The 27475-nt window shown below is 39.5% G+C and overlaps 1 protein-coding gene across 2 annotated transcripts in view; it reads right to left on the bottom strand.

Annotated features, from left to right (window-relative positions):
* Positions 1-27475, bottom strand: part of MAPKAPK2 (MAPK activated protein kinase 2) — an 87076-nt gene that overhangs the window by 15478 nt on the left and 44123 nt on the right. For both annotated transcript variants that reach the window (XM_087720085.1, XM_014060940.2), the window contains exons 2-6: positions 12799-12938; positions 9924-9988; positions 6234-6313; positions 4780-4906; positions 1570-1645 (exon numbers count right to left, since the gene is read on the bottom strand). In XM_087720085.1, coding sequence (XP_087576211.1) covers positions 1570-1645; positions 4780-4906; positions 6234-6313; positions 9924-9988; positions 12799-12938 — 488 coding nt within the window. The remainder of the gene's footprint in view (positions 1-1569; positions 1646-4779; positions 4907-6233; positions 6314-9923; positions 9989-12798; positions 12939-27475) is intronic.

The following is a 27475-nucleotide window of genomic DNA, read 5'->3' as shown; positions in this document are numbered from 1 at the left end:
TATGCTGGGAAGATTAAATTCAAGAATAAATTCCCACAGGCACTCTCTTCACCAGAAATATCATGGTTCCAGTAGCTGTTAGTCAGTGTTTTTCAGTCACCTCACTTCTGAGACTGGACTCAGCTGGTAACCAAACAGTGGATTGGTGAGCTAGAAGAAGCCTAACTGACTGCAACGGCAGCTGTTTGCTATGGAAAGCTGCAGACAGTAGTCATCACTTGCTATTATCTGGTGGGTTTTTTTTTAGTATTCATGGGACTATGTGTGTCCTTACCTGACATAATGGCCCTCTGCTTTTGTTTGGAAATACATTAAAATAGAATTCTGGAAAATTTACATGATGGTTCCAGATTAAATGGCTTAGAAAGAAAAAAATCTTGTGTTATTTTTCTGAATATTAGAAAAAATAGTTAAATGATCTTGAGTTCTCATAGTGTTTTCCCCAGATTTTGTGACTGTGAAGGAAATTCAAGTATTTGTGCAGATGTTTGGCACAATAAAGCAATAATTTGTATGACAGCATTTGAAATAACCTGGTTTAGGAAATAAAGATGAGATATTTTCAGTGTTCAAATAATCCCTTATTCCCATAATTCTAATGAATTATGGGGCAGAATTTTATCACAGTCCTTGGTTATTAGAGTCAAAGGTCCATCAATAGTGGCTCATCTCACCCACTCAAAAAAGTAGCAGACCCCAGGACCTTATCTCTTGTTTTTGATCTGCTGTTCCTCAAAATCAAGAGCAATCAAGTGCTCTTTGCTCTTATTATATTTCTGCATCTTAAGAAGAAAGTATGAGTTATCCTCACTGTTGCTCTCAATTGTAGAAACCTGACACTACTGGGAAAGAAATCCTGCCCATCTCTACAGCCTCAAAGGTGCATTAAATGTTTATATAGTAGCACTGGCAGCTAGCACTCAAATGACAAGACAAGGTATTCCCCTTCAGAGCTGACAGGGGATTTATGCTGGCTATTGGTTGTCAAGATATTTTTTACAGCCCAGTATGGAAATCATAAACTCTACCTCCACTTCCCCACTTCACTTATTTGAAACTGGAAAGTCGTGTTTGTTTTTATCTGGGTTGTCTATTTTACCATTTTCATATATGCACTTTAACTTAAATGCTGACTTGGTGACTGGTGAAAAATATCAACCAATATGATTCAAAACTGCTTAGAGATTCAAATGTCAAGATCAGCTTTTGGAATGAAGCTTATGAACATTGCCGATACCCCTATACTCATGAATTATTGTTTTCTCGAATGGAAATATAAGCAGCAATACCAAGACATGCAATCTTTCCATTCTATCTTATAATTAGGCTTTATCACTATTTCCATTTTGACAGCCTGCTCACACTCCGCCCAGACCTGGAAATAAACTGAGCTTGTAAGCATATTCTGTGCATCACCTTTAGTGCTTGCTGATAATTATCTTGAACTGCATAACTGATTTTAAAAAGTTGATATATAATGGAGGGCCTGCTTATAGGTTCAATAAAATCAAAAATACAGTATAGAGATCAGAAAATTCAAAGTGATTCCAAGTAAGCCAAGCTACTTACAAAATATACATGATGACACCAAGGGACCACATATCACAGGATTTGTCATATTTCTCTGGGCCTAGTACTTCTGGAGCTAAAGGGGAAAACAAATGGAGATTTAACTGAATATGAGTCTCTATCTGCTGGGTGTCCACAAATGAGGCAACATTTGTGAAGTAGAGAAGATAGAGAGCAGAAAGATGTATCACAGGAAAGCAGCCATTATACTGCATGAGTGCTAATTATTTTTTTCATCTGCAAAACCTGAATGAGCATTCCTGTTTTGGTAGCTTAACCCATAACTACAGACATGCAGTCATAGTGATCGCAACAGTTTTCCAAAATGTTCAGAACACCCCTATTTTTAGAAATGGACCATTCCAGTTGCGAATTGCTTTTGTTTTCCCACCAATAAAAGTGTATGCAGCATCCCACTTGCGTCAGTTGTTTGGTGTTTTCGATAGCAGCATTTGAATTTGAGTTTTGGTCATTTTGACTGCAGACATTTGTTAATGTATTTCTTTTTATAATGTTGGGGGCCAAGTTTTCCACCAAAAGGAATGCAATTTGTTGATGCAAACTTTGAATAAACTGTTCTATATTGGTATGGAGAAGCAGAGAGTGATCTGAGGGAAGTGGAATCAGATTATGATGAAAATTTTGTAATGGATGATGAGGAACCCGCCACTGCCATCAATTCTTATATCAGCGATGATGAAGCTCCCAATGAAATTGATGACCAGGTACAATCTACATTGTGCAATAATTTATATAGCAAGTACAAATTCAGATGGTCTTCTGCACCTTTTGGAAGCAATAGATCCAGAACCGCTAATCACAATATTGTTGTGCAATTACCTGGACTATTGCCAGCAGCTAGAAATCTCAGAAATTCACCTACTCCCCTAGAGATTTTGAAATTATTATTTTCTAAAATAATTATTAGTGTCATCCTTCTGTGAATCGATGTAAAAATTAGAGAAGAAAGATGGAAGTTCAAGGATGAAGAAAGTTACCTGTGTGATGTGGATTTGATATTTTTTGGTTTACTGCTCTATACATCAATGTTTAGATCCAACCATGAAAACATTGAATGTCTTTTTGCTACTGTAATAGCAAAACAGCGTAACTGTAATAGCATAGCCAAAATAGTACGTCTGTGGTTAAGGGTTAAAACAATTGTCTTGTCATGATGAGTAAATTTCTCCTCACAATTGAGAAGAAGAATGAGTCAAATATCAAAGGAGAGGGATGGAGGTCTCTCAAGAACTTCCTACAACCAGAGAGCAAGGAGAAAGATCTGAGAGTCTTTCACCATCTTACTATAGCTGATGCTAAAGAATAAGAAAGGTGGTAGGAACATTAGAGAAAGGAATGTCTCATTCCTCATATCTCCACATGTGAGAGGATTTTTCCCTTGTCACCTGTAGCTCTGAAAACTGGACACAAGCTCCAAACACCCTTTTTGTTGAAGTAGCAAAAAATTACCATTTAACACAGCAATAGACCACCAGGCTGTGTTTTAGGAAGAAAAGGAGTATGCTAATTCTGAAGAAAAGGCTGACATTATTAGGCCATTATGGCAGGTAAAAAGCAGCACTAGAAGAGCAAAGTATGACATGGCAGGATAATGAAAGAAATATTTTATTTTAACAAGAGTATAGCATTCAGGCTATTACAAAAGAACAAATTGTCCATTTAGGAACTTATTACCCCTGGCACTGTGCCTGGAAAACCCTTGCTTCAGTATTTGCAATTTGGACACAATTTATTGGCACAAACTATCCATTCAGTTGCTGGGAAAGCCAACCTCACTGAGAGTGACTGATAAATACAATTTGAAAGTTTGCCAGCAAGAGATCAGTAAGGTCACACGAAAAGATTTAAAAGTTGCATAAATCATTTTGTAACTGAGTTGGGTGTCACTTCACAGTCTTTTAGAACTAAATCAACAGGATGGTTAAGATATTTCACATAATTTGTATATACAGGCATTGTCTTTTTTCTTCATTTATAGATTTAGAAACTTAGTTTTTTCCCCTTAAGAAAGCAAGCTTGGACATTGCAAGTAGAATTTCTACAGATTACTCCTCATATTAGGAAGCAAAAATGTCAAAAAAAATTAAATAGTCCCCCCAGGTGGAATAAACTAATTGAAACCCATCTTCTGGATATGCCAGTAAATCTGGCTTCAATTCTGCCCAATTCATGTTGAAAACAGAAATGTAAACATCCTTAGCATATTTGTTCACCCAATGAGTAAAATTAGGTGGATTAACTCTATAAATGGATAATTTGGCCCATTTTTGCACGAAAAGGGATATATTTGGTTTTTGATTAGCACACTGGCAATCTCATTCCAAAATTAAGGTGTACCCAGAATAAATAAGTAAGTAGAATGTGGCAATACTCAGATTTGATTTCATTCTGCTCATGTTTAAATATGCTGAAATTAAAACTAAAGAGTATTACTTAACTTTTACTAATATTAACACGTTCCATATATTTAATATGTTTATGTTTTTAATGCCCTGGCAACTTCTGAAGTAACTACTTCCACAATGTTCAAGGAATGCAGAGATACTTTGCTGCCACCCAACGGTTGTCTGGAGATTTACAACCCAAATTTTGTAGCCTTAGAAATTATGCGTCAGATCCTATTAAGTGCTGTCTTGCATTCTTGAACATTTTGATTCTTGTTCCATCCCAGCTATTTTCAGAACTCACGAGCAATATGTATGTCCATCATGTACGTCCCTCTGAAGATGCAGATAGTCTTCAACTTCCAACCATTCATTTAATGACTTTGAAGTTACAGTGGGACTGAAAAACCCAGCCTCTCACAATTTGCCACACCTATGACTGTTGCAGTATCTCTATCGTCACAAGATCAAAATTTGAACGTTTGGCAAGTGGCTCATATTTATGACGATTGCAATGTCCCAGAGTCATGTGATCAGCTTTTACGGCCTTCTGAGAATCAAAGTCAATAGGGAAGCCAGATTCACTTATTAACTTAACAACTGCAGTGATTCACTTAACAACTGTGGAAAGAAAAGTCGTAAAATGGGGCAAAACTCACTTAACAACTGTCTTGCTTAGGAACAGAAATTTTGTGCTCAACTGTGGTCATATATTGAGCATTACCTGTAATTGCAGAAGCCTGTAAGATTCAATATCAAAAAAGGATTGTGTCCACAAATTACCCATTGTAGTAAGGTTACTTACCCACATAGTACGGTGTATAGCATGGTGTAGCTAGGGAATTATGTGTTGTGGTTTCTTTAGCAAAACCAAAGTCTGTAAGTTTTAATACAGCATTAGGCCTTTTTGAGGTATATAGAAGGTTTTCTGGCTACAAGACATAAAAAGATAAGTCCTTAATCAAAGGTATCTTCCACATCAACTTCTAAAACTTGCTCCATAGAAGATAAAGAGTCCACCACATAAAATCATCTAATGCTATTTTCCTCTGTAATTTCATTCAAAATAATTTTATTCAAAATAATTCCTAGGATTTATTTATATAATAATTTTATAGGTCACTTCATATGCATGACTAAATCTGTAGTTGATTTCAGATCCTCTAAATCAGGGGTGTCAAAGTCAAGGCCTGGGGGCTGGATCCGGTCTGTGGGAGGCTTAGATCTGGCCTGTGGAGTCGCCCTGGAAACAGCAAAGGACCGGCCCACAGTGCCTCTGCCAGTGAAAACAGAGTTCGGGAGGGCTGTGTACAGCCCTCCCAAGCTCTGTTTTTGAGGGCAGAGAGTTGCGTGAAGCCATCCCAGCTGAAAATGGCTTTTGCAAGGGCTGCAGGTGGCACTCCAGAGTTCCGTTTTCACTGGCAGAGGGTTGCAGGAGGCTGTCGCAGCCAAAAATGGAGCTTGCAAGCCTGTTTTAGCTGCCAGAGTGCCCGGGCCACCACAGGCACCCCTGACACGAGTGACATCGAGCTGGTCACACTCACCCTGGCCACACCCACATTGGCCACCCGAGATCAAACACAACCCTGATGCGGCCCTCAATGAAATCAAGTTTGACGCCCCTGCTCTAAATCAATCCCTTAAATTGTTCTTACTCTTTTACTCTGCCAACAGCTAACAGTTAGGATAAAATAGAGTAAGAACAACCTTTTTTAAAATTAGAACATTTATTGCTTGACTTCATTTATGTACTGTACACTCACAGTCAAGAGGCCATCCCTCATCAGCTTTTAGCCATATCATAACTTAAAAACCATTTAAATTAAGAAAAATAAGAAAATCAGTAAATGAAAACAGCAAGATTATAAAAGAAAGGCTATACCACAATAGCAAGCAAAAATATTGGAAGCAAGGTGAAATAATTCAGAGGAATGTTAAAAGGGCTGAAGAAAGGATTTTGCCTGATCCTACAATGACATAAAATTAAGGCAGATATATCCTTCAAAGGAGAATGCTGTATAAGTGTCACTGAGTGTCACTGATTTTAAAAAGCCCTAACTATGGTTGTAACCTGTCTAAACTCAGAACATTTATCATGCACAGAGCCCTTATAATCTGCCAGTTTAATTTTTTTTTAAATCACATAGTTCAAGCATACTGCATTAAATAAGGCCTCTTTTTGTTTGTGGAGATAAATGTATTTAAGAAAAAGCTTTGGAAATTATCAGTTATATTGCATAGGTCTAAGATAATACATACCTTAACATCCCGGTGTGCAATGTTGATAGAGTGTAAATACTGGATGGCTTCTCCAATACTTTTCATTATTTCAGAAGCCTCTGAAGGAGATGAGAGAGTGAAAAAGACTCCATTATTCTCAGTAATCAAACACGCAAAAAAAATCACATCTGAATTAAAGATCACATGGACATTGCAGTTCTGTATTAGCTTAAGATTCAGAGCATAATCAAATCTAATATGGCTACAACTTGCCCAATGTGCATTTATATTATATTTCTCTCTTTCCTTTTATAACATGGTTCTTCTTTCCTAATGTTATAAATTACTTTTTTCCAAACTGTTGTTCACATCATAGGCTGAGACAGACTGTCTATCCCGCCTATAGGATTTGACGATGTCATATTTAAGGGACTGATTTAGAGGATCTGAAATCAACTAGAAATCTACATCACACTGAAATACCATCCCATAGCTTACCTCTTCAATTCTATTTTAGGATACCAACCATGGTGTTTAGGCTGGAAAATTACTGTATGTTCAACGTCTGTTCAGAATCTCAATAATTTAATTTTTTTTTTAAAGAAAATCAGGTTTGAAATTGTTAATTTGAAAGCTTCTACATCCCATAGAGTAAAGATGATGTTAAGGGAGACTTTGATGGACATTACTGGAGGAATGGAGCTGGTTTTTTTTTTTTTAAAAAAAGTCACTGACATTGCTATCTGTAAAAAGGAGGGCACAATTCAAGACTAATGAAGGACTTAGGTTAATCTGAGGGAAATGGGCTGTTAAAAATATGAAATATAAATAAATACAGTTTTGGGAGAAAAATGCTGATGGAGTAGTTAGAATGCAGTATTGCAAGGTAACTCTACCCACTGCCAGAGTTCAATTCTGACCGGATCAAGGTTGACTCAGCCTTTCATCCTTCTGAGGTCAGTAAAATGAGGACCCAGATTGTTGGGGGCAGTATGCTGACTCTGTAAACCGCTCAGAGAGGGCTATGAAGCACTGTGAAGTGGTATATAAGTCTAAATGCTATTACTAAGTGCTATTAAATTAACCAATTTCATTGTATTTAAGTACAATGACAATAAAGATTATACTTATACTACTGCTATTCATTGCCAACACCAGCTTTAAGCAACAGAATGACAAACTATACCTCAAGCACCACCAAAAAGACTACATCAAATATATTATGTATAACAGGAAATCTAGATACAGATTATTTAAAAAAGACCATGAATTACTCATGTAATTACTGATGTATATAGCTGTCCTAGTAAGATGCAACTTGGAGAATATACAGGATAATATTAATGTAAGAAGTATGTATTTAACTAATATAAAAATATATCTGAGGAAATGTAAGAATAGATAAGAGGTATAGTACTGGAAAAATACTGGAAAGTATTCATAAGATTTCAAAGAGGAAATAATCCAAGTAGCTTTTAGATGAAAAGATCAAGACAGAAGATTAAAGCCTGAAGCCAGAGGAACAGATGAAAGCAGAATAGATGAAAGCAGAACTTTAACATTAAGTAAGAAAGACCAAGACATACATACATACATACATACATACATACATACATACATACATACATACATACATACGAAGTCATAAAGAAAAAGACTATATGTTTTATGGTTGAGATTATAGAATAACAAAAATGAGCCCTTCTCCGAGGGAGGTGGGCAGTTAAGAAATATGAAATGTAAATAAACAAGAAATATTTAAGGAGATAGGAGATATTCAGTACAATCCCCACCAGAAAACAGACAATGGACTGTTAAATATGAAAACACTAGATGCAAATGAAAAGAGATCTAGAGATTGGGGGAAATTGTGTCTGTGAGAGAGGGGGGGGAAGGGATGGCAGGGAAGACAAAGAGAGAAAGAGAGAGGGGGAGGGAGGGGGAGGAGAGAGAAGTTTATGTCAAATGTCAAATGAAAAGAAGTTTCACACAAGGCAGAAGGAAAGATAGTTAAAATAGAATTGAGAATGAAAAATAAATGGAAGATATTTCCTTCTTCTTTGAATTGACCCAACCTTTGATTGCCTTTATCATGCCAGAATGTGAAATATATTAAAGCTACTGGGTGGGTCCAAACACCTGATTATTATAATGAATGAAAAACTGATACAGGAACTGAAACTGAAGAAACAGTGTAATTCGGAGTAAAAAGGATATGAAACAAGGATCTATATTGTCACCATATATTTTTAAGTTCTATACTTTTGGAAAGGGTAACTGCTGGAATCAAACTGGAGGCTAAAACTCCAAGAGTCTGAAATGTGCTGAAAATATTTTGCTAGCAAAAATTTAAAAAGTCTAAAAAGACCTCATTATGAAATTAAAAGTGTACACTGAAAAGCAGATTAATGTTAAGTATTAAAAAATGCTGTCAACAGGCATGCTCAATGAACTTACAGTTGGTGGTCAAGAAGTGAAGTAGATAGTTTTGTTTTCTTGGACTTAGATAAAGATGGGCAGAGCACTGGAGAGGTAAAGAGGAGATTAGTGCTATGGAGGAGGGACATAATAAACAGACAAAAACATGAAGGACATGAAGGATTAGAATATGTCCCTGATAATAGAGATCAGAATAGTTAAAGTAATGCGTTTTCCAATGGTAATGGAAACTTAGGAGATGGAAAAAGAGCAAGAGAAAGGAGATAGATTGTGAAATTGGGAAGTTACAAAAGAGTTCCATTGACAGCAGAAAGAATCAATCAAACAACTTAGAACAGTTACAGACTGATCACTCCTTTGAAAAGGTTATTAGTAGTAGTAGTATGTCATTGCTACATTAGCCAGGAGACTACAATGCTAATGCAGATTAGTAGTTTGGCTGCCAATTTACTAGTTCTGCTGTGGTACATGCTTGTGCGCTTCCCAAGGTGCACCACAGGAGGGCGAGCTAGCTTTGCACCAGAAAGAAAGATGAGTAGCTCTTCCTTCAAGGTCCCCTCCAAGGTCCCCTCCTACACAAGATGCACCTCACAAATGGCCATCACAACCAGGAAGGTTCAGAGCTGGCAAGAATCTGACCACCTGCACAAAGCACCAGTTTATTTCCCTGCTCAAGTGTTCCTATTTATCTACTAGTAGGTAGGCAGAAGTTGAGGCAAGTGATGGGAGCTCACCCCACCACAGGGTGCTAGGACTCGAACCACTGGAGCAAAGACCATCTCCAGTGTCATTAAGCCACTGAGCCACCATGCCTCCTTTGAAAGGATGATCAACAAGAAAAAAACTCTTATATTTTAGGCATATCAGACTGGAAAAAGCAATTAGGCTGGCAGGGTTTAGGAAACTAAAAAAAGGGAAAGACTATGGGTAAGGTAGACAGACAGGATCAAAGACATTGTGGGGAAGTTACTGGAAAAGCTATGATGTTATTTCTGGAGACAAATTGAAACATTCATCATCCCATCACCAGAGTCTGGGCCAAATTCAGTAACACTTGACTAACTAGCTAACTATTGATACATTACGAGATCAAGAAAAATAAGAAACACAGTAGATTTAGTAGCCTAAAGTTTATCCAAGCCTGTTCAAAATAATTGTTTGGAGACCCCTTGGAAGAATTAGGCTAGGTACATTTTGCAAGAAGTCTTTTTCAATAGTGCCCTTGTTAAAAGATAGCCGAATATGAACATCTGTATGAACCTAGAAGAAATCTATTCTATCCCTTCGTACCTCTTTCTGTGAAAGCTTGGTCTCCTCTATCTTGAATTCGACTGAAGAGTTCCCCTCCATCCAAGCTGAAATTCATAAACAAATTTAGTTATGATAACAAGTGCTGTCTCAACCCAAAACTATAAACACATTTCTATCACCTCTAGGCCTTCAAGTACTCAGATCTTCAGAATATCGTTCCTTTTAAGAAAATTGAGCATTGCAGGAGATTGTCTGATTACACTGAAGCACTAAACTAGCAATGTCCAACTTGGCAGCTTTGAGACTTGTACACTTCACCTCCCAGAATTCCCCAGCCACAATGTGTAACAGCCATAATGTGGCTCATAAAACATAATTTCAAACTATAGTGGCTGAAATCAGGCATTGCTGCTAAGCAAAAATCAAACTATAAAATCTTGTGGTTACATAAAAAAATGTTAACTCAGTCACTGTCTCAATATTCAGATAGTTGTGTTCATTGGTTAAAGAAGAAACAGCAGAGTTATATATCAAGTTACACTAACACATCAGACGTGATGCAGTCCACCAAAAAACAGTACATCCTCTATAATAAATACAGGGTATTAGAGGTGACACAAGACGAGTATTGTCTCAACAGTAAATACGTTAATATTGCTAATCAAATAAAAACATGTATAAATGCCAGTGTTAAAGGAATGGATCAGTAATGCAACAACTACAAAGATTAAAATATATAGCCACTGAGAATATATTCCACAACATAATTACTCCTGTAACCAAGAAATGGATTTCTACCCGCATTCGAGGCCCCAGGACCAGGAATGGGGCCAGATCTTTAAGGATTTGCTTCCTTAATAAACCGTTCAAAAAAATTGCTTACAGCAGTAAGATCCACCCTGGGATGTAAATTTGGTACTTGGAAAGGCACCTAAGATTTACAACCTCCAAATGAAAGAATGAGAACGTTGCTTATTTTAAGCAGCTTTCTCTTAAACGTTGCTGCTATTGGAAGGTCAGATGGTCCAGTTACTAAGATAGGTAGTGGCCAACAGAATCCAAAGGTGCCACAGGATTCTTGAAAGTAGAAATACTTTGGAATGGTCAATGGCAAGATAGAACTCAGTATACAAGTGTGCTAAGTCTGCAAAGATTAAATACTCTGATAGTGACTCTGCATTCACAAAAACACTAGCATAAGTAAATTGTAGACAAAATTATTACAATACATAATATTTTTCAAACAAGGTGCTTTATTTTTGACACAATTCATTTGCTCAATATTGGTACTTGCAAAGGTGAACAGCCTTCAGGACACCTATTTACAGGTTGAGAGTTCCCTAAAAATCTCCCACCCCCATTCATAGAAATTAAGCTTTAAAAAACCTTTTACTAAAATGGATGGATGCTTTAGAATCTCCTTCAACAGAGATACCAGAGAAATGACATTGCTTGTCAAAAGAGAATAAATGCCTACTGTCCCAAATGTGATTTCTCACAAATGCTCTGCTCAGAAGTGATTATAGCTTTTTTTTAATTAAAAAAAAAAGTTCTACACTGGTGGCATTTTGTTGCTTTGTATTTTAAAGTCTCACTGGTGCAGAGAAGGCAAGAAAAGTGATGGTGAGGCCATAACATTCCCCACTTTTACTTTAGAGCAAAATTCCTGGGGGAAAATTCCTTTAACTCTCTCTACAAAGTCTCAAAATTTCAGTGATGCACTGATGCCGACCATTCTATTTGGGTGGAGGGACCTAGAATCTCTTCCAATGCTTAAAAACTGGGCAGAAGCATTTCCCACCAACTGAAAGGAGATGCAGGTCAAAATTCTGTCTCTCTTCAGGCCACACTTGCTCTCACACAAGCCTGTCTGTCTTCCTGACTATGCCCAATGGCCAGCATGAAGCTAGGCACAGAGGAAAATATAAAAGACCCGCAATATGTGTGGAGGTATGTACAATGGAGTTGTCCCAAAGGCGTTTTAAAGAGGCAACTGGATTTTTTTTTTCTTTGAAGATATTTAGCGTCTCATCCAAGAAGCTTCTTAAGCCTGGATGGTGGGGAATGGAAGGATTTATATTCCTTGCAGACATCTCGTCATCTGCATTCTTTCAGAGAGTCATTGAGGCCACTTAGGGGTTTGTGTGTGTCCTCAAGGTCACCTGTGTCAGAGCTGAAGAAGTTTCTTGGATGAGAAGCAAAACTGCACCTTTGGGGCAATCATGACCTGGATGCCTGAGAATCTCCATAGACAAGTAGAATGGAGTTAGCACTTTGCTGCAGCCCACATGGGCAAGTAGAAAATGAAAGAAGCAAATCATTCTGAATCATTCCATCTCCTCTTACCCCTGTCCTTCTCTTCCAGGACTTATTATACCACAAATTCCCTCTTCCTCTTTCAGCTAGAGGATGCTTATTTACTTAAACTGCAATATGCTCAAGTTTAAAATAATATGTCCTGTTTCCAAAAAAAATCTTACTTTTATATTTAAATTATGACTTAAATTGATTGGATGCTTTAATTTACTTTTGAGTATAAGATGGGACTACCTTTAGAAACTGCCCAGAAAATTCAGCTGATCCAAAAAGTTGCAAAAGTGCTAACATAATCACTTCGCGATTAATACATTATCTGGTCCTTGAAAGATAGGATTTGACTTCTGTTATCTTTATGAGCCTGATTCAACAAGTTCCCCTTGGTTATGTAGCCCTGAGTGGCCAAGGCTAAATAATGTGAAAAACCATATTCTTCCTATCCAGCTGTGCTGTTTACAAAACCTTTATCTTACATGCTTTGTTTTGGCATAAGGCAAATGGCATAAGGCAATTTTTTTAAAAAGAAGATCTCCATGGAGGGGAAGGGCATCACGATGCCTCTATATTTCCACTCCCTCTACCAATAAATGACACTCACCATTCCATAACTATCAGGAGACATTTTCGACCCTGGTAAAGATTTTCATAGACATCCATGATCTTCACAATATGGGAGCACTGAGATGCTCTCCAATGGAGTTCAACTTCTCTTCGGGCTTTTGGACAATCTTGCAACATCTACAAAGGAAAGAGAAGAAAGAGGGATTTCTCCCTTAATTTTGGAAGTACCCTTGAGGGCATATTTGGTCAACATTAATCACTAACCACAGGATACTGCAGATTAGAATCTCAACCGCTTTACCAATTGGGAACTAGATTTCACATGGCCTACCATAAGAACACATTCGTTAAAAATGAATGACTCACTATTTTTACATATCTGCTACTTCCAGGTACTTCCTTTGCATTCCTGGAATAGATAGGGCAATTTTTTTCCCCAGTTTGTTCTTTGGCTTGTGGTTATTAAGGGTTTTAAGGTCCTTTCCTAATTCACATCCTGGATAGATATTTCTCATTTTGTGATAAGTTGACACAATCAAAACCTTCAAAATCACTTTAAGGGCTTCACAAAAAGAAACTAAATTACGAAATATTTTGAGCATTTTAAAAAGGTCTCAGCTCATAATAAAGCAAACACATGTGCCCTCTAGTGGTGGACAATTATAACCTATAGCAGTGATGGTGAACATTTTTCTGCTTGGGTGCTAAAAGGGCGCACATGATAGCGTGCACATCCATGCCCACACTTATAATGCAATACCCTCCCCCACTGCGCATGCACACACAACCCCCCTGTGTTCCACCACCATCCCTGCAAATGTGTACAGGCCTCACTGAAGCCTTCAGACTTCTGGTAGGCCCGTTGGGCCGTTTTTTGTCCTCCCCAGGCTTCAGAAAAGCCTCTGGAGCCTGTGGATGGCGAAAAACTGCCCAACAGGCCTGCAACAAGTTTGGAAGCCCAAATCAGCTGGCCAGCATGCGCTATCACGCGTGCGCGTCCTTTTAGCACCCGAGCAGAAAAACGTTCGCCATCATTGCTATATGTTATAATTGTCCACCACTAGAGGGCACATGTGTTTGCTTTATTATGAACTGAGACCTTTTTAAAAGGAGAAATCAGCTCAACAGGAATAAATATGGCAGATATGAAAACAGGCCAGGGCTCCTGCAGCTTTGTTACATAAATTAATCCTGATAAAATTCCTAATGGTAATTCTAAACCAGAATCTTCTGTGATTAGTTTAATTTGCATTAAGCACAGACAAATTAAAGCTTTCTCTTCATCTATTCCTCTAAGAAGAAAGAGATGAGGAGGAAGCCAGAATGCAAGGGATAACTTTCTCTATAGCTTGATACTAGATCAGAGGTGTCAACCTCAAGGCCCAAAGGGTGCTTAGATCTGTGTGCGGCCCTCCCGAGCTCCATTTTCGCTGCAGGAGGCCATTGCAGTTGAAAATGGAGTGCGGGAGTTCATTTTCATTGGCAGAGCATTCAGGCCACCACAGGCACCCAGGAGTGATATCGAGTTGGCTACATTCACCCTGGTCCCCCAAAGTCAAACACAACCCTCAGATGCCTTAGAGAATAATTTCATTCCCTCTTCTTTGCGGCAACCCCTGAGATATTGGAACACTGCTATCATGTCTCCTCTAGTCCTCCTTTTCATTAAACTAGACATATCCAGTTCCTGCAACCGTTCTTCATATGTTTTAGTCTCCAGTTCCCTAATCATCTTTGTTGCTCTTCTCTGTACTCTTTCTAGAGTCCCCACATCTTTTCTACATCGTGGCGACCAAAACTGAATGCAGTATTCCAAGTGTGGCCTTACCAAGGCATTATAAAGTGGTATTAACACTTCACATGATCTTGATTTTATCCCTCTGTTTATGTAGCCTAGAACTGTGTTGGCTGCACACTACTGGCTCATATTTAAATGGTTGTCCACTAGGACTCCAAGATCCCTCTCAGAGTTACTACTATTGAGCAAGGTACCACCTATACTGTACCTGTGCATTTCGTTTTTCTTGCCTAAATGTAGAACCTTACTTTTCACCATTGAATTTCATTTTATTAGATAGTGCCCAATGTTCAAGTTTGTCAAGATCCTTCTGTATCTTAAGTCTGTCTTCTGGAGTGTTAGCTATTCCTGTCAGCTTGGTGTCATCTGCAAATTTGATGAATTCCCCATTTATTCCCTCATCCAAATCATTGATGAAGATGCTGAAGAGTACTAGGCCTAAAACAGAGCCTTGGAGTACTCTACTGCATACTTCCCTCCATGTAGATGCAGTTCCATTGAGGATTTCTGAAAAACCTTGCCAAATGCAGGGACTTGTCCTGGCAGTCTCTGAGAATTGGACACGATTGATCAGAAGGGGAAAGAATCAGCAGTAACTGAATATTGGAAGAGAGATTCCCACTTTCCAGATTTCAGTTGTTATGCCACCACTAAGTATTGCTTCCAGAATTTTAAAATAAAATTCTTCTGTTCTACAAAGAAGAATTTAAGAATCTTGCAACTTCAAAAGATAAACATGTAAACAAAGGGAAGGTGTAATGGTTTCATTTAACCAATAATTTCTTTTTATACTTACGTAAGTATAATTGTATTAATTGGCCTAACTGTTCCCATGTAATATGACATCTGAACTACTTTAAAATTAGCCTTCAGTATTTAAAGGGAAATTGGTAGTTCCAGTTCTGTACACGTTGCTTTTAAAAGTTATCAAACGCATATTACAAGAGTAAGCTTAAAGTGGAGGAAGTTCCAGACTCTGAAAAATTGTGTGGGATACTTTAATAAATATTGGAGAGATTTTGTGCTTATACTGACATAAGATCCACAGAATGTCTGGATCTTTTTGAAGCATGCCTAGCCACTCATTTACAAATTCCTTCCTAAATATGACACAGAGACAGCAAAAACAAATGATAAAATGATGCAAAACTTTAATGATGCAAAATAGAAATAGTCACCACACAACAATGGGAAGAACTGTGAACAAAATTGATACCTAATGTTTTACTGATAGTATACAACTCCACCAATAATCTCCAAAGTACATAAATCATACAATAACAATGTTGGAAATGTCATGGAGCAGAAGGAACATTTTATCACATAGGGTAGACACATCATCAAATTCAAGCAAGAACGATTCTTATATATATAATACATTATACATAAAGCAAATACAAACACTTACAATGTGGCTTCTAAGGGGGCCTACGTTTTATAAATATTATAAACTGGTCAAGGTACAAAAAAAGGAGATTTTTTCAATCAACTTTTGAATGACTTCTGTTAAGTTTTTTTTCTTCATTTCTAATATGCATAAACAGCAACAAGTAAATATAGAGTGGAGAACTTAGTGTTAAATATTAAGCTTAAGACAGAAACCTTTATTAAGTAACATAAAAATTATGGTTTTTGCAGCTATTTATCAACCCCACACTGGCTGTGAATATACGATTTAAGCCACCTTATATTTTAGAAATCATAGTATTGATACATTTCCCCCTTATTTTTAAAAGTTTCTATTATATAAATTTAACTCAAAAATATCACGTACACTCTTAGATTGTCATGAATATAATCAACAGACAGGTAATCATCCCAACACAAAGCCAATTGTGCCACCTGGTGGCAAAAGTTCATCCATAAATTAATAATCCCACATTGTTATATAATTTACATTCTCCTCTTCAAAGTGGCTCCTGGGAACTTTAGTAAGTACAACCTTGCCTAACCCCCTTAATCCAGGCAGCCCAATTGGCAGTCACAATTACAACTGGTAGACACAAATGCTGTCATTCTAACTATGTTCTGCCTAAGTTATTTTTCTTGGTCCCAAATCTTTCTATAATGGTATGTGAGAATGACTTTGGGAAATGAAAGGAAGAGCTGCAAACTATGCAACCATAAGCCAACAGAACAAAAGGGACACAGGAAGCATTTCAGAAAGGGGAGAAATGCTTTCACACTTGGAAGATTGTCTTACTGTAACCCTACAATAAAGTTGGTGCTAATTTAACTCATGGTTTGTGCTTCTTATCTGGACTACTTTGAAGTGGCTTCATTTCACACTTTCGGCATCTTTGACTGACTCTCAGTTGTTGCTATCAGAGGAGAATGTTTTCTCTTCATATCTTATCTTCCTAGTGAAATCATTCTAAAATCCTGCAGTATATTCCTTGCTGGTTATTCAATTTCCCCAGATTATAACGTTTCCTCAAAAAGGAACTCTTCTATCCCCCTGAAATCTTTTAGCTAACTTTTTCATTGGGATTCCTTTGGCCGCCATAGAATGCAAGTGCACAAAGGAGAGAATTCCATCTTTCACTTGAAAGAAATAACCTCTGTCCAAGCTATGATGAGAATTGCAATCCAACATAAATGGGGTGGCACTAGATGAGAAAAATTAAAATATTAAATATATGCCTCTTTGTAACATAGACTTTTTCAGATTGTTTACAAGAGAGATATTCTACTGCTTAATACTAAATCCTGGCTTTCCTATTTCATAGGAAATGTTTATCAACCTAGCAAATCCTCCACCATTTATCTATGTGCAGCTAACAGCTGCCACCTTTGGGAATAAAACTTGTTAAGTAGTGTAAACTGTGCCTGCTCATATATACAACATTGAGGTGTCTACATTTGAAACTTTCGGGGTGTTTGATGGAATCTAAATTAGATGCCAACTATAATTGGAATCTAAATTTGGCTTTTTCCAGGATTTTTTTTTAGCAGAAATAAAGGCAGAACACATTCTCCCCCACCCTATAACATACTTGTATCTAATGTTTTCCTGGATGATTGTTTTAAGAGGAACTTTCAATCATGTGATAGTTTCTCCTTCTGCATGGAATTTGTGTTATATTCAGGCAGGCAGCAATGGTTTAGTGTTACAATGCTTCCCTGGCAAAGAAAAACTACTATGTTACCTTAGCAAACTACTGATTTCTAGACTTGGAAATATTTCTCTGGGGTCTAATTCATTTAATTATATGTATACATTGTTTTTAGATATTGATGTTAACAAGAATAAACTCTCTAACAAAGAACAACATGCTTTACACAGAAGGGAGAGAAAGAGGCAGAAAGAGAAAGAGAAAGAGGTTCTTACTCGGGGAAACACGATAGCCAGCATTTGACTTAGCTTCTCAGGTCACACAGTCAGGGCTCAAAATAAATCCTGTCTTTCAAGCAGACAACATCAAAAGAAATACATAATCTCAAACTTGAAAGATTGGAGAGTTGACTTAATATTATAGCAGCATTTGTCACAAGCCGACATGGATAGTTAAAAGTCTACCAAGAGAGTCCCCCAATACTGTGCAAATGTTGCCATCTCATCTCCAAACATGGGAAGCCCGATCAACATATTAACAAGTAGCTTCTTTCTGTGGTCAGAGGTATTATCAGGGAATTTCATCTTCTCTAGCACCTGAGCTTAAGTATTTTCTATTAATGTCAAGCTTTCCTGACCATTAGCCAGAAAACTGTCAAAGGGTATTACAGTGTAAAGTTCAAGATATAAAGAAAAATCCTTCTACTTAGCCAGCAAATGTGTTTCTGGCCTGTATAATTTCAGACTGTCATGGGCTCACGGTTGTCTTAAATGTTCTTCCATACAAAAAACATTCTCCATACCCCCAAAAAATTGAGCATGTCAAAAAAAGAGTTCTAGACACTCCTACAGTATATCACAGGAGTACAGTCTCTCGCATTTTGCAAATATTTAAATATATCTTTTCATGTGACAACACTGATGAAATGACATTTTTAAAAAAATGTAGAAGCATTTAATCATTTAAATTCCTTCCTACATTTTGACGTAATAAACTCAAGAAAAAACAGGATAAAACCTTCACCATCTTTGACATCCTCTTCAGGGGTATATTCTTCAAAGACTGTGAAGTACAACTAGTGTTGCCACCTAGAGTAGACCCATGGCAAGATGGGCAGCAACTAAGTTTAACAACGTGTTACTATTTATGGTTGTATTTGGGAGGCAAACACTAGAAATATTTTTACAATAAACTTTAATTGTAGGATAAATATGGAGAAAATAATATGCAGGGGAAGAACTGGGGTGTGGAAGAACTTCCAAAGTGTGTGACAGATTGTGGGAGTTCTTATCCTAGATCAGATTCTCCCTGACTACTTTGGTGCCTCCCAACAGGGAAAGCGTTATAATCCAATCCACCCTGCCAGCTGCTCTTCCCTTAATTCCATCCAAAACAAGTTTGAAATTCCTTTACCTGATTCATCCCTGGAAGCCTTTCCTACCAGACAAGATCATTAAATGAAACTACACTTTGTATATTGCTAATATTAGAAGAAAGGGACAAACACCAGGGGGTTATTTTGATCTGATGTCTTCTTTGTAAACTTCAATGGAGCATCATAGAAGCATGGATTAGGTCAGCATTTCCCAACCTGATGACCTCAGGAAGTGTTTGATTCTCACAACGGCTTATACTTCTGAGAATTGCAATTTCAACATACATTTGGAGAACCTGATGAACCTAATAGTGAAAGCCACATAAAAGGCCTAATCACTTAACAAACCACTCCCTTCATCCTGCTAAATTACTACTGCAATTTTTATTTTGCAGTAAATCAAGCTGATGATTTATCAATTATTTAATCAATCAGAGAGTTAGGCAAATGCAGTCGCAACTCCCAAATCAACCACGCCAATGTTCTTTTAATCCACGGAGCTCCTGAATTACTTCCATTTCAAACATTATTATTTTTTTATCAATTTATCCCCACGCCCTTTCTTTTTCTTGGATTCATCAACATTAGTTTGAAGTCTGATGCCGATTATCTCCAGTTCAGGGCAAAATAGAGATACAGAAATTGAAAGGAAATAGCAGAATCAGTTATCTAAGCAATAATATGTGAATGTTTAATAGGTCAGTCAGACTATCTTTTTTCACTCAGCTCTTCTTTGCTGGTTGATTTAGCAGCTGTCAGGACAGGCACAGGTGTGCATCAAGATTCTCCAAGTCCCCTAGTCCACAATGTAAGAATTGGGGGAGGGGAGGAGGAGGGATATCCACAGATAGGACAAGTAACATTGCTGCCCTTCAGTGTTAAATTCTCAAACATCCAGCTAAAGAAATCGCTTTGCTGCAGGCATATAAAAGGGCTTCCCTGGAGGCCAGCCTGCCACCAGTGATGCCAGACCCACAAGTCAATGACAGTGTATGGAAAGAATGCAGCACTTGGCTAGGATCAAGTCAGCTACTAGGGTGATCAAGAGAGGAAATGGAGAACTGTGACTGAGGCAGGGCACACTCCAGAAGCTTTAAAAACAGAGGACAAGGAGGGACTCTCATGCCTATGAAGTCACTTGAATTTCAAAGTTCTTCATGGGCCAAACAGGGAGAAATCCTGGCTACGTTTTACAAAGGGAGGGAAGAAAAGAAAAAGCCTTCAGAATCAAGAACATATCAAAAAGTCAAAAAAGCAATATGTAGTGTGGAACAGGATCACAAAGCCCTATTTAGAAACACCAGATACTAAAGGATATGTGCCCTCCTCTATGTTTAAACAGCAGTACCATACAATACAAATGTTATATTGTATTTAAAAAGGATGGAATGCACATATTCTTGCAGCATTTTTGAAGCAAACTATTTTGATTTTATATATCATACAGCACTGCACAGAGCTGCACAAGTCACAACTTTTTTAAAAATATAATTTACACATGCCTTTAATTACTAAATTCATAGCCATTCAAACAATGCTGGCATGGAGACTTCTAAATGCCTGATGCCATTTAAAGCATATATATTCACCAGGTGTTCAATTAGCTGTAGCTATTACATATTGTAATAGGTGGCTCAGTGGCTAAGACGCTGAGCTTGTCGATTGAAAGGTTGGCAGTTTAGCAGTTCGAATCCCTAGCACCGCATAACGGAGTGAGCTCCCATTACTTCTCCCAGCTTCTGCCAACCTAGCAGTTCGAAAGCATGTAAAAATCCAAGTAGAAAAAATAGGAACAACCTTTGGTCGGAAGGTAATAGTGCTCTGTGCACCTTTGGCGTTTAATCATGCCAACCATATGACCACGGAGACGTCTTCGGACAGCTCTGGCTCTTTAGCTTTGAAATGGAGATGAGCACTGCCCCCTAGAGTCAGGAACGATTAGCACATGTGTGCAAGGGGTACCTTTTCCTTTATTACATATTGTATATCAGTGGCGGGTTCCGGACCACAGCGCAACCGGTAGCTGTGCACGGTGCAGGGCATCCTAGATGGGCACATGTGCTGCGCATGCATGCGCACACCAATGTCATGCAACATCCAGCTGCCCGGTGGAGGTCACACAAGCACCGCATGCTGTGCGCACATGCGCAATGGGTCAGTTGCGGTACTAAATGCCCAAAGAACACGGGCGGGCGGATAGGCCAAATGAGCCATCATACCAGTATGGTGGCCGCATCTCCCGGCTACTCCTGGAATGGCCGTACCAGGCTGTACCACCCAGAACCCACCACTGTTGTGTATGGAGGATAAGATATTATTTTCAGGGTTTTGAGGAATTGTGATTTTAAGTATTTTATAGCTTTTCTTAAAGTTTTTAATATTTATTGTATGTAACTACTTTTTAACTTAACTGTAATCAAATGGGTTAATTGTTTTAATTGCATTTTTAACTTTGGGATTTTTTTAAAATTATTATTTCACATTGTAACTATTATAAATATATATGATTTGAAATCTAAAACAAAGAGAAAAATCGTAAAACATCTGAATTCTGCATGAATCTTCATGTGTAATAAACCATTCATTATCAAACATCAAACATTAACTGTCTTTTCAGCACATGACTGTATTATACATTTAGTTGAGATTCTGGAGATGCCTCCCTTAAAACCACACATTCTATACAGCAATTGGCACATTTAACTGATTGTATGCGAAGAAAATGCTAGAATTATTGAAAGAATTAAATGCTCTCGTAAAAGAAATTAACCTACTAAAAGGAGGGGGGAAAGCAGTAATAAGAGGAGATTTTATAAATATTGATATCACATTAAGACAGGGAATGAATTAAATATTTTAGGTAAAGGATAACAAAAAAAAATCTAAGAGTTATATATTTTCTGTTCTTTTTGGTGCCACACCATTGGTGATAGTAATTGCCCACAGATAAGCTGATCTTAACTTCTATAATATAAACTATGTTATTTGAGCTAGACAACAACCACACCAAGTACCTTGGCAGCTGTTTTCAAGGTGGGAGTGGTGGTGTTAATGCTGGTGCCAGTCTTGGTGTTGTTATTAACAACAGTACTATGACTACTATGTTGACAGTGCTTCCTCCTACTGAAAAAAAAACATAGCAGACATACAGGTGAGCTCTGGGCAAAATAGTAGGACACAAATCAAAACGAATAAGCAAGCAAATAAATAAATATGGGTGATACTGTCCAACAGCCTCCCGCTGTCAGACAGGAAACATGACAAAGTGACTTTATTGTAAGGCTACATTAAAAGAACCTTGCAAGATTGAAAGCACAAATCGCCCACTGTCCCTTTTTACCGCTTGATAAGTAAGGGCCAGATCTTTTCTAAATGTCTTTCTCTGCCCATTATTCAGGTGTGGGTTGCCCCATCCAACTTTTTGTGGTTGTTCCCTAGGCAGCATCTCTTTCCCTTGCTTCCCAAGGTCATTATCCCATTACACTGTCCTTGGAAGTTACACCACCCCCCAATTGTCATGATTCTACCGGGACAATTCAGAAAGATCCTAGATCAGAGGTGTCAAACTTGATTTCATTGAGGGCCGCATCAGGGTTGTGTTTGACCTTGGGGGACCACAGTGGGGATAGCCAACTTGACATCACACATGTCAGGAGCCCCTGTGGTTTCCTGAGAGCTCTGCCAGAGAAAACGGGTACCCGAGCTCCGTTTTTGGCTGCTACGGCCTCCAGCAACCCTGTGCCAGTGAAACGAAGTTGGGAGGGCCATGGCCCAAGCTCTGTTTTCAGTGGAAGAAGCATCACAGGCCTGTTCTTCACTGTTTCTGGGGCGACTCTGTGGGCCAGATCTAAGTACCCCGTGGGCCAGATTTGGCCCTCGGGCCTTGAGTTTGACACCTCTGTCCTAGATGATCAGAACAGAAAGCAGACAAATGATTAAAATCAAGTGAATATATCTATAGGGAAGGAGTGATATGCAGTGTAATGATTGGGAAACAAAAAAAAAAAGATTGGAGTCAATCATTTTTAGCTTTACTTTCTTTTAACATTATGATTATAGGTGTCTTAATCATCAACTCTATTTAAAACCCCTTTTAAAAATAATTGCTCTCAGGCAGCCTTGTCTATATGATAAACATTCTGTTCCATCAAAAGAATTCTAAATACAATACGGAAACAGGAAACACCAACACTATAAAAAGCAAAGGACATAATAGTCAGAAGAGGCTAGAGGAAGTTGCTGCACACCCTCTCATGAACTGCCTGTGAAATCGGGAGATTCCCCATGCCATCTATCCCAAAGTATGGCCTTTGAGTTTCCAGGCCATGTGATTGGAGAAAAAATCTCCCTCTATTAATAGCAGCCATGCTTAACCTTAATACTTGGCCTTCCACACTTTTGAAAATTGGATGAGAACCTTCTGCTACATACATTGTTTTCTTTCAGAAATTAGCAACTCTATTCAAATTTCAGCCTATTTATAATGGTATATAGGAATGACCTACAGAGACCTACAGCCCAGGAAATAGCTCAGTCTGCCGGTCGGGACGGGGGGGGGAACCATGCAACATATTTAGAAGGAACCCTCCCTAGTTTCCCAGAGACTAATAAAGAGGGGGGGGGAGAAATACTTTCACCCTTACAAGATTCTGTTAATGTAGTCTTCAATGAAACAGCGTTAGTTCATCAGGGTGTACTTCTTGCCTGGACTACCTTGCAAAGTTGGCATCTTTCAACAGATATTAACAGAAAACTTGGATTTATTTTGATCCTTGGATGACTACAGAGGTGCACTGGATCACCAGAAACCCGAAGACCAACTAACCAGCACAAGCATGCACACCAGCCAGCTGGTCTTCGGGTTTCGGGCACTCTGGTGTGCATGAAGATCAGCTGGCCGGTGCGCATGCATGCACCAGAAGAGCAGCTGGCGATGGCACACGTACCCACAGAGAGGGCTGTGTGTGCCACCTCTGGCATGCGTGCCATAGGTTCGCCATCATAGACCTAGAGTAAGAAATACAAGCATATTTGCCTTCTAATAAACAGATAGCTGCAGTAGTTCATTAACCAGATTTTGTAATGGAGGGTTGTTTGAATTCTGATATTACCTACAGAGTTTCAAGTTTTGAGTTTCATTTTATTTATATGCTGCCCTATTCCCAGCGGGACTCAGGGTGGCGCACAAACCCAATGAGGGGAAGGGAAACACAAAAACTGCACAAAAAATACAGGGTATGTAAAACAACCAACAGTCACACAATTCGAGAGGGGAAGGGAACTCATCGACCCTAGGCCTGCTGACACAGCCAGGTTTTAACGGCTTTTCGGAAGGCCTGAAGAGAGGTGAGGGTCCGAATCTCTGCGGGGAGCTCGTTCCAAAGGGCCGGAGCCGCCACAGAGAAGGCCCTCCCCCGGGTAGTGGCCAGATGACATTGGCTAGTAGACGGAACCTGGAGGAGGCCTAATCTGTGTGATCTAATGGGTCTTTGGGAGGTAATTGGCAGCAGGCGGTCTCTCAAGTACCCAGGTCCAATACCATGAAGGGCTTTATAAGTGACGACTAGCACCTTGAAGCGTATCCGGAGACCAATCAGTAACCAGTGCAGCTCGCAGAGGATAGGTGTAATGCAGGTGTACCGAGGTGCACCCACAATCGCTCGCGCAGCTGCATTCTGGACGAGCTGAAGTCTCCGAATGCTCTTCAAGGGCTGCCCCATGTAGAGCGCATTGCAGTAGTCCAGTCTTGAGGTCACGAGGGCATGAGTGACTGTTGCGAGTGCCTCCCGGTTCAGGTAGGGATGCAATTGGTGCACCAGGCGAACCTGGGCAAATGCCCCCCTGGTCACAGCCGACAAATGATGTTCTAAGGTCAGCTGTGGGTCCAAGAGGACTCCCAAATTGCGAACCCTGTCTGAGGGGCATAAAATTTCACGCCCCAGCCTGAGTGATGGAGTACTAACCAATTTTTTGGGAGGGAAACACAACAGCCACTCGGTCTTGTCTGGATTGAGAGCAAGCTTGTTAACCCCCATCCAGACCCTGACAGCCTCCAGGCACTGGCACATCACGTCAACCGCTTCACTGAGTTGGCACGTGGCGGACAGATACAACTGGGTATCGTCCACGTACTGATGGTATTTTATCCCGTGCCGCCGAATGATCTCAGTCAACGGCTTCATGTAGATGTTAAACAGGAGGGGGGACAGGACCGAACCTGTATTTCAGGGGCCTAGGGGTCGACCTCTGCCCCCGACCAACACCGACTGCGACCTGTCCGAGAGGTAGGAGGAGAACCACTGAAGAACAGTGCCTCCCACCCCCACCTCTCGTAACCGTCGCATAAGGATACAATGGTCGATGGTATCGAAGGCCGCTGAGAGGTCAAGAAGCACTAGGACGGAGGCATGACCTCCATCTCTGGCTCTCCAGAGATCATCGGTCAGTGCGACCAAAGCGGTTTCCATGCTGAAGCCAGGACTGAATCCAGACTGAAAGGGATCCAGATAATCGGCTTCATCCAAGGACCGTCGGAGCTGAAAGGCCACCACTTTCTCAACAACCTTCCCAACAAAGGGGAGGTTGGAGACTGGATGATAGTTATTGAAAATGGCTGGATCCAGAGATGGCTTCTTCAGGAGGGGTCTCACCACCGCTGTCTTCAATGGCGGAGAAAAGAAGCCCTCCCGAAGGGAGGCATTCACCATCGCCTGGATCCAGCCCCGCGTCACCTCCCTGCTGTTCGCGACCAGCCAGGAGGGGCACGGGTCCAGTGCACACGTGGCGGCACTCACCGCTCCCATGGCCTTGTCCACTTCATCAGGAGTAACAAGTTGAAAGTCAGTCCAGAGATGTCGCTCAAGACCCTCCCCCGGTACCCCGGCTGGCTCTGTGCAATTGGAGTCCAGGTCCATCGGAAGCCGAGCAACTTTGTCCACAAGGAACTGGACATACTCCTCCGCTCTACCTCGTAAGGGATTATCCGCAACCCTCCCATTCAGGAGGGAGCGGGTTACCCTAAACAAGGCGGCAGGGCGCGACTCAGCGGACGCAATCAGAGCAGCAATATAGGTGTTCTTAGCTGTCCATATTGCTGAAAGGTATGCTCTGATGCAAGTTTTTAATAGTGCTCGGTCTGACTCGGATTTACTGGACCTCCAGCGGCACTCTAGGCGTCTCTTTTGGCGCTTCATCTCCCGGAGGTCCTTGGTAAACCAAGGAGCCCTCCTGGATCCACTGCTGTGGATCGGCCGTAAAGGCGCAATCCGGTGGAGAGCCTCAGACGCCGCTGAGTTCCAAGGTCTCCACCGGACTGCGGACAAGAGTATCAGGCACAACACCAAGCACCGTCTGAAAACCCTGAGGATCCATAAGACGCCTGGGGTGGAACCACCTAATCGGCTCCTCCTCCCTACAGCGGGGGATTGGTCTCCGAAAGTCGAGCCTCAGTAGGAAATCTCTTTGATCCCATAGGAAAAAAATGCTTAACCTTAATATTTGGCCTTCCACGCTTTTGAAAATTGGATGAGAACCTTCTGCTACATACATTGTTTTCTTTCAGAAATTAGCAACTCTATTCAAATTTCAGCCTATTATGTCTTTTTTATAATGGTTTATAGGAATGACCTAGGGAGACCTACAGTCCAGGAAATAGCTCAGTCTGCAGGTCGGGGGAAAGCATGCAACACATTTTGAAAGAACCCTCCTTAAGTTAAAATGGAAACACACAGCAATTTTTTTTTATTACCACCAGATTCAGTACAAAGATAGTTTCACAATACCATCACTAGTTAGCTTGATCTTCAAGGAACGCATTTTCAAAACAGCAGTATATCAAAATAACTAACAGGCTGATTATTTCTTGTTAATCCCTTATATAATAATGGTCACCATTAGGGATTTTATTTCCGTACTTCAGGACTTAATTTAATAATGCCAAAGGTCATAGGGCATATTAAGGCTATAAGACTATACATTGTTTGGTGACAAGCTGGCATCACTCATGTTCCATCATTTTTGTTTAAATTTCTTTCCAACTGCTCAAAGAGTTCGGGGGTATGTTAAAGTAAAAGCTTTTATTGAATTAATGCTGCCCAAGTGATCTGCATTAATTTTCATCAACTTTAGCCAAGTTATTGAACGTCAGTTTAATATAAATTCAATCTTACTTGATCTAGTAAACCAGTATAAATTGTGAACTGTGTAATCAAGGATAAGGCCAACAGAAATTCACAGGACATTCGTGGCATTTTTGTGCCTCAGAACAAAAAAGAACTACTGCCAGGTTATTAAAGTACTTGTTCCAAATATTAGACCCTTGTGCAAATATGTACCGTACCTGAATTTTATGATTAAATAAAGTGGATCATGATGAATAAGCTTGAGTAACTGTATTAGTTTCTTGCAAAAGTGCATGATCTGTTAGGAGTTTAATATAGAATAAATTATGTAGAGGAAAAAATCCTAGAACCATAAATACACTGAC

The sequence above is a fragment of the Thamnophis sirtalis genome, unplaced genomic scaffold, assembly GCF_051295495.1.
Source record: "Thamnophis sirtalis isolate CommonGarterSnake01/CBP01778 unplaced genomic scaffold, rThaSir2_p1.2 scaffold_7, whole genome shotgun sequence".
Taxonomy (NCBI): domain Eukaryota; kingdom Metazoa; phylum Chordata; class Lepidosauria; order Squamata; family Natricidae; genus Thamnophis; species Thamnophis sirtalis.
Note: the sequence above shows the minus strand (reverse complement) of the source record. Positions and strands in the feature narration are given on the sequence as shown.